Source organism: Agelaius tricolor, unplaced genomic scaffold, assembly GCF_023055355.1.
Source record: "Agelaius tricolor isolate 1412-34295 unplaced genomic scaffold, bAgeTri1.0.p SCAF_2, whole genome shotgun sequence".
Lineage (NCBI taxonomy): Eukaryota > Metazoa > Chordata > Aves > Passeriformes > Icteridae > Agelaius > Agelaius tricolor.
This window is the reverse complement of record NW_027269262.1, coordinates 84,367,845-84,381,079: the sequence shown is the minus strand read 5'-3', so window position 1 is coordinate 84,381,079 and position 13,235 is coordinate 84,367,845. Positions and strand designations below refer to the sequence as shown.

At 45.9% G+C, this 13,235-nt stretch overlaps 1 protein-coding gene across 1 annotated transcript; it reads left to right on the top strand.

Annotated features, from left to right (window-relative positions):
* The first annotated feature begins 6,506 nt into the window (after nt 1-6,506).
* KLHL38 (kelch like family member 38) lies at nt 6,507-12,585 on the top strand. The gene is made up of 3 exons (XM_071449557.1): nt 6,507-7,865; nt 9,224-9,329; nt 10,850-12,585. The coding sequence occupies exons 1-3, from the start codon at nt 6,516-6,518 to the stop codon at nt 11,134-11,136; spliced, it is 1,743 nt and encodes a 580-aa protein (XP_071305658.1). The 5' UTR covers nt 6,507-6,515; the 3' UTR covers nt 11,137-12,585.
* The last annotated feature ends 650 nt before the right edge of the window (nt 12,586-13,235 follow it).

Sequence of the window (13,235 nt, the reverse complement as noted above, 5' to 3'; positions counted from 1 at the left end):
TTCTCAGCTCATTATCACAGCTCTTTAAACAACCGGAGGGCTGTGAATTAATGATTTAAGTCAGACCCTGATTAAAGTCCTGCTGTCAACAGGGAAGGCCAGAGTGATTTCCCTATCTTTGAGTTGCCCTCTCAGCAGTCACCCCCTAAATTATCCCATGAAGGAGAGAAAGGCTTGCAGTCCTCACCAGCACCACATCCTGGGATATGGTGCAGGAGCATCACAGGGGAAGAGGAGGGTCCTTTGTGAGGTAGATGTCAGGCAGGAAATGCTGTTCCCAAAGAGGAAGACATTGGCCTCTGGACAGCTGCATGGTCTTCATCCTGGGATATTTCCTGATCTCATGGCTCACCCTGCTTTAAGCAAGAGCTTGAATTAGAGACCACTGGAGTTCCCCTCCTCCCTGAATTACCCTAAGATCTTATAATAATTTGAGAGAAGATGTACATGAAAAAAAATACAACAGAACCTGAGGACTAAGAAGAAGAGAGTGAAGAATTTAGTTCAAGGAGATGGGTTCATGAGTGTTTCTCTTTGTCTGGCCCCTTCTGCCTCTGAAGTGTACCACCACTCTGCATGATGAAGGGTCTTTTAGGCCCTCTGAGGTGGGATGACTGCTGCCATCCTATTCCCATTGAAAACAGTATTTCTGAAGCACTGGGCCTGTTTCTCCCCTCTTGGATCAATGTCACAGCAGCAGCACCTGGCCATCTGGTTATAACATGGGGCAGTATAAATGAGATGGGAAAGATGTGTGGCTTTTAAGAACAATGATTGGTGTCTCACACAGGTGTAATAGGATGTTGTGGCATTTTAAAGGCCTGATCCTTCTTTGGGAACATTTCTAGCTACCTAAAAATATCAAGGGCAGATCCTGAATACCTGAATGCCTTTACCACAGGCATTTTAATGTTCAGACCCAGCAAGAACAGAGCAATGTAGGATCTAAGTATCTTCTTGTTGCTGTTGCCATGGGTCTGTAACCAGAGACTATAGAAAAGATAGATGAAGATACTTTGGTGTCCAATGATAGGGTGATATTTTATCCTCCAGAACACTGTATGCTCACACCAAGATAAGGTACCCATTCTCAAATGATGTAGTTTGAAGAAAAAGCCAGTGGGTGTCTGAAATACACATGAAGTAGCTGGTTTAGGCAAAGGATTTGTTTTAAAATATTCCAACAAAAGTGCCCAAAGCTGTATGAGTGGTTTCTGTGAAACCTCTAGAAGCTCAGCACTCTTTAAACCAGCTACGTCCTTATTTAATGTGCAGCACATAACTTTGGCAGCCAAATTTATTTTTGCCTGAAGACTGTTTTAATTAACACTAGTAGGTCATTCTGACTAAAGAAGAGTGCAATTGCTTTCATCTTAATCTTTCACTCTTTAATTAGAGATTGGCCTGAAACCAAGCCAGGAGCCCACACATCTTTACACCCACGTATACTGGGCCAAAGTCATTATTGAATTACATGCTGTATCTCTCTATCTGTACACAATGCAAACAGTGACTCTTAGGAAGTTGCTCTGTGACTCCAATGCTGTAAAACTTGTCCCCATGCCTTTATAAGTTTAGGTCAGGGGTTCAAGGCCAGTATCTATAGATGTAGCCTGTTGCCCTTGCCTACAAAATCAGAACCAAGCCCAGATTCTTCAAATAAGCCTTAATTCAGCATTAAGTATCATATCAATGTGAATGGCAGCTGTGGCAATAGGACTCATGGAAAACATGTTTGCTGAGCTGCTAAATAGAAAATTAATCACATAATAGTTACAGAAGAATAAGAGAGAAAGACCATAAGGATATCTGGACTTAAAAGAATAGGAAGAAGATCAGATAGCTGGCAAGTAGCAGCAGCAGCAGAAAGTTAGCAGATTTTTCTGTGGGCAAGAGACAGCAAATTGCAAATTGCAAGCAAAAGAAATTGCAGCAAAAGAAATTCCTATTAGACATATGGAAGCAGGTTGTCCAGAGAGGTTGTGAAATTTGCATCCTTCAAGATTTCAAAAGTTCATCTGAGCAAGTCCCTGAGCAATCTGATATTCTCCCAGCCTAGGCTGAGCTGTCAGCCCAGCCAGCCACCAATGCTGCTTGAGGTATCTTCCCATCTTCTCCACGGCATCTGATTAATTATGATCCCTGTAATTTCTCTTTATACAATGAGAAATGTTAATCCTGGGTTTTCTTCCCTCTCCCAGTTTTATTAAGACCATAATAAGGAATATTTTTGCTTGTCCCCTGTCAGTTTAGATGGAAAATTTGGGTAAAGGGATGCTCTGTCTCTTGATTACTCTGGGGGCTGTGGTCATTGAGACCCTGCACATAATGCTGAATAAGCTCAGTGAAGTCTCTGTCTTGAGCAGTCCTTTTTCTTTATCCATATTTGTTCATTTTCACCTGAATTGTAATAGGATCAGTATATGAGTTTTAGAAGTTGTCTGACATCACCAGTCTCTGTGCACCTGTCTGCTGGCTGGTCAGATTACAGCTTTTTTTCCGCTCTGTTGCTTAGTGCATGACATTTCATCATCCCATTGCATTAAAACATAAGAAGAGATGCTCTGGGTCAGATCAAAGGTTCAATCACCACAATTCCAAAACTGAATGATGCCAAACACTTAAGGAGAAAGAGCAGAAGAAGCAGGATGAGTATACAGCATTACAACATGTTTGTTCTTTGGTAGACACTTCTATTTTCCAGAAATTGGCCACAGATGGAATTTGTACAGCAGCAATTGTAGAGGGTCACAGTTTTTAACAGCCCCCAATAGCTCCAGCCCATCAAGGGCTATGGGGCACCTGAAGCATCACATCTCAAGGTGCTGCTGGGTCACACACCCTGTGAATGAGGCCACTTTCCCATTTGTGTTCAGACAAGACCATTATCTGTGCAAGATCTCACTCTCATGGTAATGCACTAATTTTGTCTTCCCAAAAGAAAAACCACTCACTGGTTCACTCAATAGCATACCTGCCCAGAAAACTTGCCTCAAGAGCTCATTTAGAAACTGATTTTATCTGACAATTTAAACAATTTAAACAGCAGAAACAGCTCTACCCTCTCAGCAGGGCTCATAACCCACCTCCCCTCCCACCCCACCATAGAATGGGGGGCATACAAGACATATTGTCTTTGGCATGAAAAGTGATTTCTAGTGTATTTATAAGAAAACTCTAACTAAGCAGTGCTGATGTGCCCACTTGGTTGTAGATGTGTCTGAAGCCATAATCTCTGGGGAAAAAAAATGAAGAGAGTTGTAAGGCAGGCAGCAGGAGCTTTATTGCTCAGAAGCCCTGGCTCTAAATTGGCAGGGACCTGTGTGGGGATTCAGCAAGGAGCATCACCACCCTCCCCAAAGCAATAATCTATTTAAACAGCACACTCTGTACTCTGGGCTAGCAGGAGTTTGCGTAACTGTGCAAAGCCATCGAGCCTGGGATCTTCTAAATAAATGTCACATTTATCAATGTCTGAAGCACAAGAACATCCCACCTAGCCTTCCCCAACCCCATAAACCAGTGTCATTAATGAAGTCAGAGAGCATTATTTTTTTCTTAAAGGGTTAAGAGAGTAATCCCCAGCCACTGCCAGGAAGAGGCAGAACTAAACAGGCAGCAAGGAGTTAGAGCCAGAAGAGAGATATAAAGCTACATCAATCATCAGAATGGACTGCAACAAGAGCAAATGCATACAGAGCAAGAAAGAAAGCCAGAGGGCGTTTTGTTTGGGTAGCTAATGTTCCCTGGACAAGGAGAGAGAAAAATTCTCCTTTGGGTTTTTAATGCCACTCTAAATATTTATAGCAAGATCATGTCCAGCTGGCGAGTTAGTGGCGGCAGGGAGTAGGGAGGGAGGGTACATTTTCCCCGGCACCCCAACATCATTCTGGGGCCATTTCTTTACTTGAGAAGGGGGAAAAGGCTGTAGATTGCCACGTTTACCCTCAAAGTGACTCATCTGCAAGAGTCAAGTCCAGTGGCTCCTGCTCTTGCCCTCCCTCACCTCTCTGCAAACACACACCCAGACCACGTGGGCAGCCTCCAAAAATCTACACCAGCCTGACTCCACCCTGCCTTTAACATGGGGCTGTTAGGGGTTTGATTGCCCTCAGGTATTTCACCAGTCAGAAGGGCCATGTACAGCACGCCCATGATGCAAAGCTGCCATTTTTAGAGCAAGAGGTTGCCCACATCTCTGTGATCTGCTGCACCATGGACACAGGGGCAGAAATATGTGGAGGACTGCAAACACCAGCCTGGCACAAGAGTTGACATGAGGGCACTGTGGCTCCCAAGGATTTTTGCTCGTCTTCCTCGCTGTGACTAAATGCAGGCATGACTCATCCGTAAGCTTGAAAATATGAGAAGGACTTTTGCTTTAACCTTGTGTTTCCCTGTTGTAGGGATGCTTAGAAACTGCATTTTGGATTCAACCCCACCCTAGAACAAAGGGAGAAATGTCAGCAGAGATGAGGAGCCCAATTCAGTTACCTAGGCAAGGGCAGCCAATTTGATTTCTCCTGAAGCACACAGGAATTTGGTATAGAGCTGGGACACATCACACTTGACCTGCTGAAGACCCTGACAGGGCACCAGCTGGGGTTCTGGAGGATTCTCCCCTGGCACAAGGCACTTGAATGATCCCAGTCCTGAGGATGGATTTAGGCTCATCATCACAGATGCCTGCCATGAGAGTGTTAAATATGGGCACCTACATGTGACTGAGGCAGCTGAGCACCTGTGGACACCCAGCAGTGCCTGGAGAGCTGTTCCCCTGCCCAAGTACAGGTTGCACATACTGGTGACCTGAATTACTTGGCAGACTCAGTTGAATTGGCTAGACCTCACTGCCTGCAAAAGGAGTTTAGCTTGTCCATGTGCAGCCATCTGCAGTGAGGGACCCCATCAAGGTGTGTGCCCTGGGGAGCCCTGTGCCACCCTGGGAATTGCCACTCTGGAATCTTGGTTTCCAGCTTGCTGCTCACTGCAGCAACCTGCTCCAGTCCTCCCATCTGTCACACTGAGCTTCCTCAAGCCATCTGATTGAGAAGTTCTTTGCTAGGGGTTCCAGAGAGCTGAAGTCCTTAGACAAAAGGCCACAACCTGGTGTTTTCTATATGAAATATCAAGCAGCATCATAAACTTCTCCAAGAGTGAACTTCACTTTCTACTTGGTGAAGGTAGTTGGGCCTCCCCTGCCCACCTTGGAGCGGTGCTGGATGCAGGGGTCCCAGCGCATCAGCATCTCCCACCACACTGCAACAGGCTGATGCTCCCCAGATCTCTCCATAGGGTGGAGACACGGTCCATGCCACGGAGTCCCTGGAAGCCCTTCCCTCTCCGCCTTTCCCCGTGGAACGCCGGTGACAGCGTAGTGCGAGGCATTGCAGACTGTTTACAGGCTTCTCCAGTTCCCAAGCACTTCAGGACAGCGCCCTGCCACTGTTTCCAAACGGACAGCCAGGACTTTTATAAGTGAACTTTCCTCTCCGTGTCTATTTATTATATGTAAACATTTGCCAGAAAAACACCAGCCGGGCATGCTCAGAAGCAGCCAGGTCATTGCAAAAGGCAGCGGCGGCGTCACATGCGATAAGAGCGCGGAGCGCTGCGCGCTATTCTTAGCGCAGGAATGTACACAATGCCCGCGCCCGCCGCTCCTGCGCACCGGCAGCGGCACAAACACGGCCAGAAACCACCCTCTATGAATCACCTACCTACCGAAAGAAACCTCCCGTGGGTTTGTAGGTTTTTGCCCAGGCTCTAGCTGTGGAAAAACTCAGCAGAGAATAAACTACAGAGAGTAAGTGCATGCAGTGAAGGACAGCAGAAGGTAAACGTTTCTACCCTTCGGTTCCACTGCAGGTTGAGCAGTTACGCCATGACCGTAGATACTCATCATATTGTTCTGCCTGGCACTTAATTTAGTCATTGTGTGTCTGATTAACATATAAAAAAACCACAGCTAAGCAGAGTTAATAAATAACTTTTAATGCAGATTCCCAGCCTCTAGGGTTCTGTTCGTCCTGCTGCAGAGTTCAGCTCTGCCAGATTTGCATTCTTTGGGAGTGACTAACTCTAGAGGAAAGAGGCACAAGCTACTAAACTGCTAATACTTTAAAATCGTGAATAAATGTCTAAGTGCGTTTATTCAACATGATGGAAATGGACAAACCAATTGCTTCAGCCCTCCAGCTTTAATCCAAAATCAGTGAGATAACTTCAGTGCTTTTGCTTCTTGCCAACGACACAGGCAGTGCTGACCTCAGACTTGCAACCTATCTTATAACTTTATGAAAGTTTTAAAGGGTCTTAGCGACATTTTGGCTTCTTTATTATTTTCCCACTGTGCTTAAACCATGTTCCATTTTTATGTGTAGTAGTGAACGGATATTTACAGCAACATCAAAGTCCTGATTTGTTCCCTTGCAGCTGGATTTTTCAATAAAAGCTGCTAAGAATTTGGGGTTTTTTTCTGCCGAGTCCAGAATTCATCTCTCTCATATTTTGGTATGGAAGAGGGATCCACTGAAGGGTTTCTCTTCAAAGACCAGGACTTCTCCTCTGAACTGCTGAGGCAGCTGAATGTTCTGCGGCAGAGCAGGATGCTGACCGATGTTACCCTCTGCTCTGGGGGCTTTGAAATCCCCTGTCACCGAAATGTGCTGGCTTCCAGCAGCCCATACTTCAAGGCAATGTTCTGTAACAACTTCAGGGAGAGTCACCAGCCTAAAGTAATTCTAAAGGGCATCGACGCTGATATTTTGGATCAGATTATCCTTTATGTTTACACTGGGGAGATTCTCATATCCACTGAGAATGTCTTGTGCCTCTTGGAGACTGCATCCATGCTGCAGTACACTAAGCTGTTTGAGGCCTGCTCCACCTACCTCCAAGACAAGCTGACCCCTGACAACTGTCTGAGCATGATCAGACTGGCAAAAATCTTGAACTGCCAAAGCCTGAATAAGAAAGCCAAGACTATGGCTTTGAAATGTTTTCCTCTGGTGGCCTCTTCTGAGGACCTGAAGGACCTCTGTCCCACGGAGCTCATTGATTACCTTGGGGATGATGAACTCTGTGGGGAGGAGGAGCAGGTCTTTGAGGCACTGATGGTCTGGATCCGGCACGACCTCCAGACACGACAAGGCTACATCCAAGAGTTGTTCAAGAAGGTCCGACTTCAGTACGTCCATCCAACCTTCCTCTTCCATTTCATTGCTAACGACTCCCTCGTTCAGGCCTCACCCACTTGCAGGAGCATCCTGGAGTCAGCCCGGAGACAGATGTTCTCCTTGTACAGCACCAGCATGCCTGATATCAAACCCATGGTGCATGTTCCTCGCAGGTACTCCAATCAGGAGTTCCTCATCATCATCGGTGGCAGGAAGGACAGCCAGCAGACAACGAGGGATGTCCTGCTGTATGATGACAAGACAAACCAATGGCTGAGCCTGGCCAAACTTCCCATACGCCTCTACAAAGCCTCTGCAGTGAGTTTACACAGCAATGTTTTTGTGCTCGGAGGGATGCCTGTTAGCAATAAGAAAAGTCTGGTCAGTGGCAATATTTACATTTACTCCCTCAAACTCAATCAGTGGAGGTTGATCGAGCACATGCTAGTTCCACGTTACTCCCACAGAAGCCTGGCATATAAAAATTATATTTTATCATTCGGTGGAATTGGTGAAAACCAGGAAATCCTGAATTCTGTGGAAAGATATGATAGTGTCTACAACACCTGTGAGAGCATGGCAAACATGCCTGTTGCTGTCCTTCACCCTGCTGTTGCTGCCAAAGATCAGAGGGTTTACCTCTTTGGGGGAGAAGATATAATGCAAAACCCTGTTCGGCTTATCCAGGTAATGGTCAGTCCTGCTTGTTGTAGGCAACTTCTTCTAAGGTATTCAGCAGTCCATCACCTTCATGAGGAAATCAAAGCACTCACAGCACGTCACTGTGTGTTGCAGGAAGAGGCAGGATGGGTTGATCCATGGCCTCAAGGAGCATTGCAGCTCTTCCATTTTCCCCTTCTGAAAGTTTTCCCGGCAGCATCCCCAGAGGTGCTGCTTTGGGTGTCAGTCAGCCTTGCCATTGGTGGGCCCCAGGGCCAGGGCTGCCACAGGTGATGCCATGGCAGGCAGCAGCAGCTCCCCCTGCCTGGCTCCATGCCAATCTCACCAAAATCAGTGCTTTCACTTGGCACTGAGCGGGGTCTCAGCCTGCACCTGCTCTCGCAGCAAACGCAAACACTCGCGATCGTTAGAGCGATTAGATACTCACTCATCAAAGGGCCAGAACTTAAACTGACAGTCATTTGGGATAAACAGCTGTGTTAAAAATGGGGCTCCTGCCACATGTTGCTGGCTCTCTGCCTGCTTTCAGCCGTTACACTCTATCAGGAGGAAAAAATACATTACATTTTTACTTATCTGATTTGAAGCTTTAGCAACATTGAAATGTTTCTTTCCCATGAGTGTTTCTCACTGTTCAAGGTGCTTTAACTAAGAAGGATCATTAAGCTAAGATGGCAACAAGGGCATGAGTAATGCTTTATAACAGTAGCTCATTATCAGAGGGAAGGAAATGTATTTATCAGTTAGTGGGGAGATGCCCTGGTGATATTTGCTATATTAAGAAGCAGATAACACTATATAAAAGTTTGTGTTGCCCAGATGCAGATGATTGAATGATCATCATCTGGCAACAGCTGTTTTTCTCACACAAATCAATGACTTAGATACCACTCTAAGTCCCTTTGCCAGTCTCAGTGCATACCAGTCACTAGCATATATATAGCAACTGGGCAAACACAGTGGCTGCCAACAGAGCTAGCTGAAGCTGAGGTTTGTTTGCCCAGGAAATTGCTAAGGCTAATAAGGAATACACAGGATAACTGGAAAATGAAATGAATCAGCTTGCCCTTTGGGAGAACTAGTTACAGTGATTTAACAGCCATGCAAGAAGCTTTCATATGGCAGATACACTGCTTCAGTGCATGTGCTAGCATCTCCTCAGCAGACAATCTTGGGGATCCAGAATGGTTTCCAAGGGGACATATTAGGAAAAAAAGTGGGTACATTCTCAGATTTCCAGCAGTTTGAGCCAGAGGATTGTATTTATTAGAGCAAAATAAAACCCAGAAGTTCCTCTGTCATTACAGATGTTAGTTAAAATGAAACATAAACAGCTGTGTGAATATCTTTATTTTTTTTGCCAGGTTTACCATGTCTCCAGGAATACATGGTTTCGTATGGAGACCAGAGTAGTGAAGAATGTCTGTGCACCAGCTGTTGTGATTGGAGACCAGATTATCATCGTAGGTGGTAAGGGCTCTGTTTCACCTTCCCTCTCCCTCCCCCTGCCCAGATCCTGTGGGTTTTTGCAGCCTTCCTGTTTGAGGTGCTCCCTCAAAAAGCACTCGGATTTTGGGAAGGAAAGGAGGAGTGTGCCCACCCTTCAAACACTTCTCTTCTGGAGCCTCATGGCAATTGAAATGGAGATAAGTTCTCCATGAGGCACTTTCTTACCCCAAGCAGCAGTATCTGGGTGGAGAAAACTGAGGAAAAGCCAATGGAAGTTACTGCTCTTGGGAGGAAGCCAGGAGCAGGGGGGTGCTCACTCTCCCCTCCTGAATCACAGCCTGGTCCTCCCTGTCTGCTCCACTTGGAAGAATGGAAAGCAGGGTTACCACAAGGCCATGGATGGCTTGTCAGGATGGGTGGGCTGTAGATCTATGAGGTGTTGGTTGGTCTTTTAGCTGCGTCCTGGGGGTAATTGTGAAATATCCCGAAAGGATTGTGAAACACTTGGAAAGAGGAAACTTCTCTGTGAATTTTTCAACCTGAGGACCAGTCTCTACCTGTGGCAGTCAGGTGTATCATGTCATTGATAACTGGGCCCTCCACAGTCCTTAATGCCTCTTCCCTGACCACAGACTGCCAGGATAAAGCATGTGTTGAATTATTTAAGGAAAAATGAGAGTATATCTCATTTTAGTATCTTTAGCAAAGCAGAGGATTGAACCCAAACTGCCCAGGACTTCAAGGTGGTGTCACCCCTCAGGGAGAGGCCACTGCTGTCCTTTGCAGTGAGAAGATAGGAGGGCTGAGTCCAAAGGCCCAAGACTATCAGGATCCTATAAGGCAGATTGCCCTCACCTCAGACCACACTCATGTTTTTCTACATGGGCAAGGTCCTGCTGGGTACCAGGCTTCCACACCTCCACCGCTCCAGGGCAGTGGCCCTCTTACCAGCACGGGCCTCTCAACTGATATGAGGTTATATCACCCCTCAGAGGAAGAGCTGTCCAGTGGGTCACTGGCATGGTGGCAGCACAGATGTGGTGCTGAGGGCATCAGGGGTGGAGTGAGCACTGGTAGCACCATGCTGTTGCATACCCAGCTCCAGTCAGCAGACAGCTACAACTCCAACACAACAAGGCTCATCCCATGTGGCACTGGTTTCTGTATTTCCAAGTGAAGCTCTAAGAGTCTGTTTGGTAAAAAGAAATATTTTCAGATGTTTGAAGGCATGTGCAGGTAACTGCAAGCCCCAACTGTGTTTGACAAATTGGTTACCTGATGGATGGGCTTTATGGTGCTCATCAAGCCTTGTCTGCCAAGGTGCTATGAGACAGGATGAGGACAGACAGAAAAGGAAGATAGCCAGGCATTCCTGGGACACATCATCACTTCTTAGTTTAGATATCTTAATTCTGCCAAATTATGTACTACTATAATATGTTTTATTGAAGACCAGCATGAAATATATCATTATTGTTCCTTCTTCTGGCCATAAGTGCTTAATTCCCATCTGTCTCTTCCACCTCTGGCTTTGCATTCAGGGTACACCCAGAGAATAATTGCTTATGATACAAAAGGCAACAAGTTTGTTAAATGTGCAGACATGAAGGACAGACGAATGCATCATGGGGCCACTGTCATCAGGAACAAGCTGTATGTCACAGGAGGACGATGTCTCACCTCAGACAATGCTATCAAGGACCTGGATTCCTTGGACTGCTATGATCCAGAGACTGACACATGGACACCAAAGGGAAAACTGCCGCACAAACTCTTTGACCATGGGTGCCTGACACTCCAGTGTGTCCCCTGTTCTAACCTTCTCTAAACAACTCTTGGTACTTCCTTGATATTTTGTGCTTTTCTTCCCAGAAAGAACCCACCTCACTCTGCAGAGAGCACATGGGGAATCTTCATAGGGTCACAAAAGTCCTGACCTTGAAGGCACCAGTGGCGTTAGTCCTCCCAGACCTTGTGCCAGAAAGGCCATGAGCTTTGCTCACACTGTGTTCACCCAGCTGATATTGCATGTGGTGCTGCTGAGTCCAGTCTGGAGGCCTTACCAAGCATCTCAAGAGGAAATAGGAGAAAGATATTGGCTAAGAACCCAGTGTTGGATTTGTCCTTGTATGGGCTTCAGAAGTGAAGGGGGATGCTGCTATCTCCAGGGAAAGTAAGATCTTTGCTGTCATGCAAACTCAGCTGCCTGCCACAGCCCTGTGCTCATTGCTGACCAAGCTTTGCTTTCCAGTGGTGGCAGTGTTTAGAATAGGAAGCCCCAAGCTGCAGTCTTGTAGCCAGCCCAGGAGCAGATGCCTGAGTTTGCTGTGGTAGTCAGCTCATAAGAAATAAAATTTTAATGTTCCTATCAGCTAATTAGAAATTGGCAGAAGACTGATGCTTTGATCTGAACTCTCATATTGCAACAAGAAACAAATTTGACTTTTCTGAGCTAGCACTCTTCCACAGTGCAGGAAAGAATTTGGTTCCATCTGCCTGGCCTCTGAAGAATCAGGAGAAGACGGGATAGAAATTAAAATTGTCTGCACCTTCTTTTTCAAGGGATCTTATTTTGCAGGGAACTTTCTTCTCCTTTGGCATGAGGAGTAGCAGTGGAATTAGGATGACTTTGGCTGATGGAGTTCCTGAAACACAGAATAGCAGAGAGGACACATAGAGGAAAGGGGATGTAAAAGAGAAGAGGTATTTGGGAGGAACAATTCCTTTTTCCCTTTCTCTTCTCTCCAAACCACTGGAAAAAAGCCCATGAGACAAAGCCAGTGACAGGAAGCCAGCTTTCCAAGAAGAGCAAGTCTAAATCTGCCACTTGGCAAAACAGCTCTGCTCCACCAATATTTTCATGGGGTTCTGCCACTAAGTGCATACTTTGAAAGGGAGGGGATTAATCATCAGACACTGAACAGGCTGTGAACTGCTGTTAGGTCACCAGGCTTGGTAAGATTGCTGAGATAGCAAGGAGCTTTACAGATGACCACTATCCAGAGAAAGGCTGGCAGAAACAACACCCATTTTTCTTCATATTTGTAAAAAAAGTGGAACTTTTCAAAGGCTACAGGATGGCATGAGGGAAACCATGCTCAACCTTCCTCTTCACAAAAGGCTGCACAGCCATGTGGTCACCACCACGTTGCAGAAAACCAGCTCCAGACACTAAGATCCCCTCCCATAAATTGAGCAGAATAGTGACAGAAATAGTTAACAAAGTAGGGGGCTGGAAGGAAGTATTTAGTATCAACTGCTGGTTTAACAATGAAAAATAAAAGGGCTATTATTATTTGCATGAGCTTTGTGTTCAGGAGTCCCCATTGTTCCCTCTCTTTGTTGATAAAGGGAATTGTTTTTGCAGCAGTGGGTATTGCCAGGGTTTCCTTCTAAGGGCCTGAATAAACCTGTGAAAAATGAGTGGGAACTCAAACTCCTCTCCCAGCTCAGAAGCCTTTGGCTAGATTTCTCTTCTTGTCTTTCAGTCTATATCATCATCTCCTCCCTGTGCAGAGCAGAACGAAATCATGGCATTTGCCAAATTGAGCTGGAGCAGTGATTCATCCTGTTTCCTCACAGACCAGCTCCAGCTCTCTGGAGAAAGAGGCCTTGTCATGGCCAATTATGGAAAGTCTGCCCCAGGGAGATGTTTATTCCTAACCCTGCAGTGCTGCCTTCCCAAACTCCATCCTGTTGTGACCCCACTCAGCTCCAAACTCCAGGAGACGCCAGTTGCTGCCATGCATTTTAGCTGACACATATTCCTGCCAGGCTCGTGACTGTACCCAAAACTGAGGGGGAAAAAAGTTGACTTGGGGCCATAATTCCATGTTTGCAAACTATTGCCTCAGTCATAGGTTTATGCTTAGAAGCAAACAGATTTTTTTTAAATTCCCATATCATATAACTAGTGATTTTCTCTGT